At 38.0% G+C, this 3,921-nt stretch overlaps 2 protein-coding genes across 2 annotated transcripts; both read left to right on the top strand.

Moving 5' to 3' along the window:
• The first annotated feature begins 486 nt into the window (after positions 1–486).
• Positions 487–1,743, top strand: LOC127339172 (protein INVOLVED IN DE NOVO 2-like). The gene is made up of 3 exons (XM_051365050.2): positions 487–1,150; positions 1,268–1,347; positions 1,675–1,743. The coding sequence occupies exons 1-3, from the start codon at positions 490–492 to the stop codon at positions 1,741–1,743; spliced, it is 810 nt and encodes a 269-aa protein (XP_051221010.1). The 5' UTR covers positions 487–489.
• An 86-nt stretch (positions 1,744–1,829) lies between these two features.
• LOC127338101 (factor of DNA methylation 5-like) lies at positions 1,830–3,576 on the top strand. The gene is made up of 3 exons (XM_051364352.1): positions 1,830–2,108; positions 2,234–2,425; positions 3,164–3,576. The coding sequence occupies exons 1-3, from the start codon at positions 1,869–1,871 to the stop codon at positions 3,407–3,409; spliced, it is 678 nt and encodes a 225-aa protein (XP_051220312.1). The 5' UTR covers positions 1,830–1,868; the 3' UTR covers positions 3,410–3,576.
• Positions 3,577–3,921: the final 345 nt, after the last annotated feature.

The raw sequence follows: 3,921 nt of genomic DNA, 5'->3' as shown, positions 1-3,921 counted from the left end.
ATCTTGTATTTAACTATCTGTCCTTGTGGATTGGGTTTTTTAGACCAAAGGTAGATCAGGTTGCTGGACAACATATTTGTTTAACACAATTGTGAACATATCATACAGAGAAACAAGAGAAGAAAGAAATATGAAAATAGCAAAACAGAATACCGCAAAGGAGGCATTTCTGTTTTGACAGCTAGAATAGTGCCTTTCTTTTGGACTGATGAAAGTTGCTAGAAGCTCTCATTGATAAAGTATGTGTTGTGTCTTGCGACGTGTTCGTCCTTGCATATATGTGCTGAGCAATGCTGGTTTTATGCAGGCACAAAAAATCATATATGCATTGATATATATGTCAAGGACTGTACTGTTCCTCTCTACGAATTTTCTTTCATTCTCTTAATTAGTGTTCCAGAATGCTGGCCAAGTTAATTTTGAATACTGACTGAAAGTGTTAAATTTTATGTATGTATCCTCCAACCGACCAGGTCCCACCTTTTCAACATGCACACTACTTCAGAAGCAGACCACAAAATTGGTGGTTCTGAGGCGCAGTCGCAGCTAATAGCTATGGAACAAGACGAACCTCGTCAACGCAGAGATGATGAGCAGTTCGTCTGGCCATGGGCAGGTGTTCTTGTTAATGTGCATACCGAATGGAAGAATGGGTTGCGGGTGGGAGGAAATGGATCTGACTTGAGGGATCAGTTCCCGCAGTTTCGCCTGCACAAGGTTAATCCTTTGTGGGACAAACACGGCAGCCATACCGGGACTGCCATTGTTCAGTTTGCAAAAGATTGGAGTGGTTTCACAAATGCAATTGACTTTGAAAATCAATTTGAGGCACAAGGACGTGGCAAAAGGCATTGGAAGGAGCAGAAGTACCATGGGCCAGAGATGTTTGGTTGGGTTGCGAGAGCCGATGATTACATATCCCATTGCCCCATCGGCAACTGGTTGCGGAAGTACCGTGATCTTAGAACCATTGCTGATTGTAAGAATCAAGAAGCATCTAAAATGGAACAACTTGAAGCAAACTTAAATAGCCAGGTTGAGGTAAAGGGCAGGTATGTGCAAGAGCTTGAATGCAGGAACAGCGAGACGTGCAAGTTACTTGCTAAGGCAGAGGAGGACATGCAGAAGCTCCTCCAGTCTCAGAGTGAAGGTCTGTGTTGGTGCTTGGCTCTTTACATGTTCTCTTTTATTTCCAGCATAGATGCATTTCTCTTCTTGCATACTTGTATTATTAATGATCTGTTAATACATATTTTATTTAAAACAGAAATTGTCAAGATACAGCTTGATGAGGTAGCTGCAATAGCTGAGTTCGACAGGATGACAATAGAGCGACAGAAGGAAGAGGTGTGTGGTATCTTGTTCCATGACTGTGCTTTTCTCAGAAATTGTCGGGGCCTTCTTTCCTTTTTCCCGTTTTATAGACGATGATTCCTGTTCTATGCTTCTTTCCACAACCGCATTATTTTTTAGTAATAAGAATAAAAAGTATATTTTTAGCTAGCATTCATTACTCTGTTCTCATGCAGCATGTTTAGCAACATGTATTTGTTTTTCTACCATTTTAGCTTGTAGGAACGCTATGGTGCTAGTGAAAAAAAGAAGTACAGTGTTGTTAGACAATTATCATCTTGTGTACTCTACACATAACTAACGTGCTGTTTTCAAACATAGCATGCTACGATGGAGCAAGTGAGGGCCAGTGAAATTTTGCTGAAGCTTGTGGAAGAACAGCAGGTTTGAGTCTTGGTATATTGTTTCTCATATTTTCTGGGAAGATACTAATTTATATATGCATATTATTTCTTGTTTGTTAAATGCAGAGGGAGACCAAGCTTGCTCAAGAAAAGGATCTTGAGTTCCGAAAGATGATGCTTGACAAGCAGGCTCTTGAGATAGAAGTGAAACAGCTATATGGAGAACTGGAAGTAACTGAGATTATGCCAGGTGAGGAAGTTTCAAAGAAGAAGAAGGTAGATGAACTTATCAAGAAGCTAGAAGAGAAGTATGAGGAAAAGGAATACATGGAAGCACTCCATAAAAACCTGATTAACAAGCAAACAGAACACACCAATGAGCTGCGACCTGCTCGGGAGAAGCTAATAAAAGTAAGTTACCACAATCATTTAGTACTTATCAAGTACTGTGTTAAGTCATGTTGTCAACGATAACCTATCAATTTTGTGTAACTTCTGAAAATCATTACCATTTTGATTTGTTGTACTCATGACAGGGCTTCCGGGAAATTACAAGTGGCCGAGGAAATATAGGCATCAAAATAATTGGCAAGCTTGATAAAAAATCATTTGTAAATGCTTGCAAAAATCAGCAAAATGAGGATGCAGAAGTTACAGCTACCATTCTTTATTCAAAGTGGGAGGCTCAGATTGAAAGTTGGTCTGCCATGGTTCATGGGAGAAACATGGTACAAATCGATTTATAGTTTCTTTTACACACACAAAAATTAACAGGACCCTTATCTTGCGTTAACAATTTCACTATGGACTTGTAGTTGTTACAACCATTTTGATGTTGTCAACTTCCATGGACATAAAAAAATAATGAATTACCCATTGTTGTCAAATACCTTTCAGTTTAATAATTGAAAATAGAGATATCTAGATTTCAAATGTGAAAACAAAATCAACAAATTTGCGAGGAAGAATACTTGCTATTTGTTGAACTTTTAATTTTTCACTTTCATAGTGGTACAAAACAGAGGAAAAATGTCAAATTGACTATGCTGGTTTCGTATTCTAGGTCTTTATAAAAACCATGGTTGTTTTGAATGGATGTCAATAACTTCATCAAAAACTATGACTATTTGTGCCATTTGCATTGATGGCAAGAATTTCATATAGTTTTATAGAACACATTAAGGTACTTTTGTCACCTTCGATGTATTTTGCATGAAAAACCATAAACTGACAGTGTTGTGAAAGATTTCTATTTTGGTTGCAATTTTGATGGTAAACCTTAACCTTCTTTTAGCAAACAAAATATTGACAAATTTATATTTTCTAGTGGAGTAGCGATACAAGTATGTGTATCATACGTTCATTATAACACCCATAATGGTGGTTCAAAATGTTGTGTTTGACCACTGCATTAATCATCCTGTGTGGGGAGTGTGTCATCTAATGGTGCATCATATTTGGTCTAGGAAATTGTCTCCAAGGACAATGAGAAGCTCCGGGAACTAAAGGAAGAGCAAGGTGAAGAATTTTACACCTTAGTTACAAAGGCACTGGATGAAATCAACGAGTACAAGTCTTACCTGGAAGAGCATGATGGAGAAATATATGGTGTACCTGAGCTGTGGAACTACAAGGCTGACCGGTTAGCAACGGTTAAAGAGGGTATCCAGTACGCTCTTGAAAAGTGGATGTCCAACAAGAGGAAGCGCTGAGCCTAGAATTTACCTGGGATGTTGTCCTTATGCTTTCCTGCTTTAGATATCTGACTATGTTATTTAACCTAAACAAGATGTGAACATTAGAACATATCTGTTCTTTGCGATGGTACTTAGAAGTATGTTTATGTTGCTTGGTATGTTAATTTTCTTGAACTAGATAACCGGACGTATCTATTGTTTCCTGAATTATGTTATTTCACCTGAACTAGATATCTGAACATATTTATTATTTCATGTGCTGATGGGCTCCATCTGTTCATGAGATCTTAAATTGCTTCATGAATCGGCAAATCAAAATGCAGATGCAGCAACAGATAAAACATTGCAGCTATTGCATATTGATTTGGGTCTATACATCCAAACCATTACGAGTAATCTCCCAATCAAGAAAAGCTAAATGATTAAGGCTCATATACAGATATGTGGTACATGTTAGGGCAATATGCTTGTTGTATTACCAGGGAGCCAAAGGCCACAATATATAGTATATGTACAGGTGCACATAT

The sequence above is a fragment of the Lolium perenne genome, chromosome 3, assembly GCF_019359855.2.
Source record: "Lolium perenne isolate Kyuss_39 chromosome 3, Kyuss_2.0, whole genome shotgun sequence".
Classification (NCBI taxonomy): domain Eukaryota; kingdom Viridiplantae; phylum Streptophyta; class Magnoliopsida; order Poales; family Poaceae; genus Lolium; species Lolium perenne.
The sequence above is the reverse complement of the archived record's forward strand: the minus strand, read 5'-3'. Positions and strand labels throughout refer to the sequence as shown.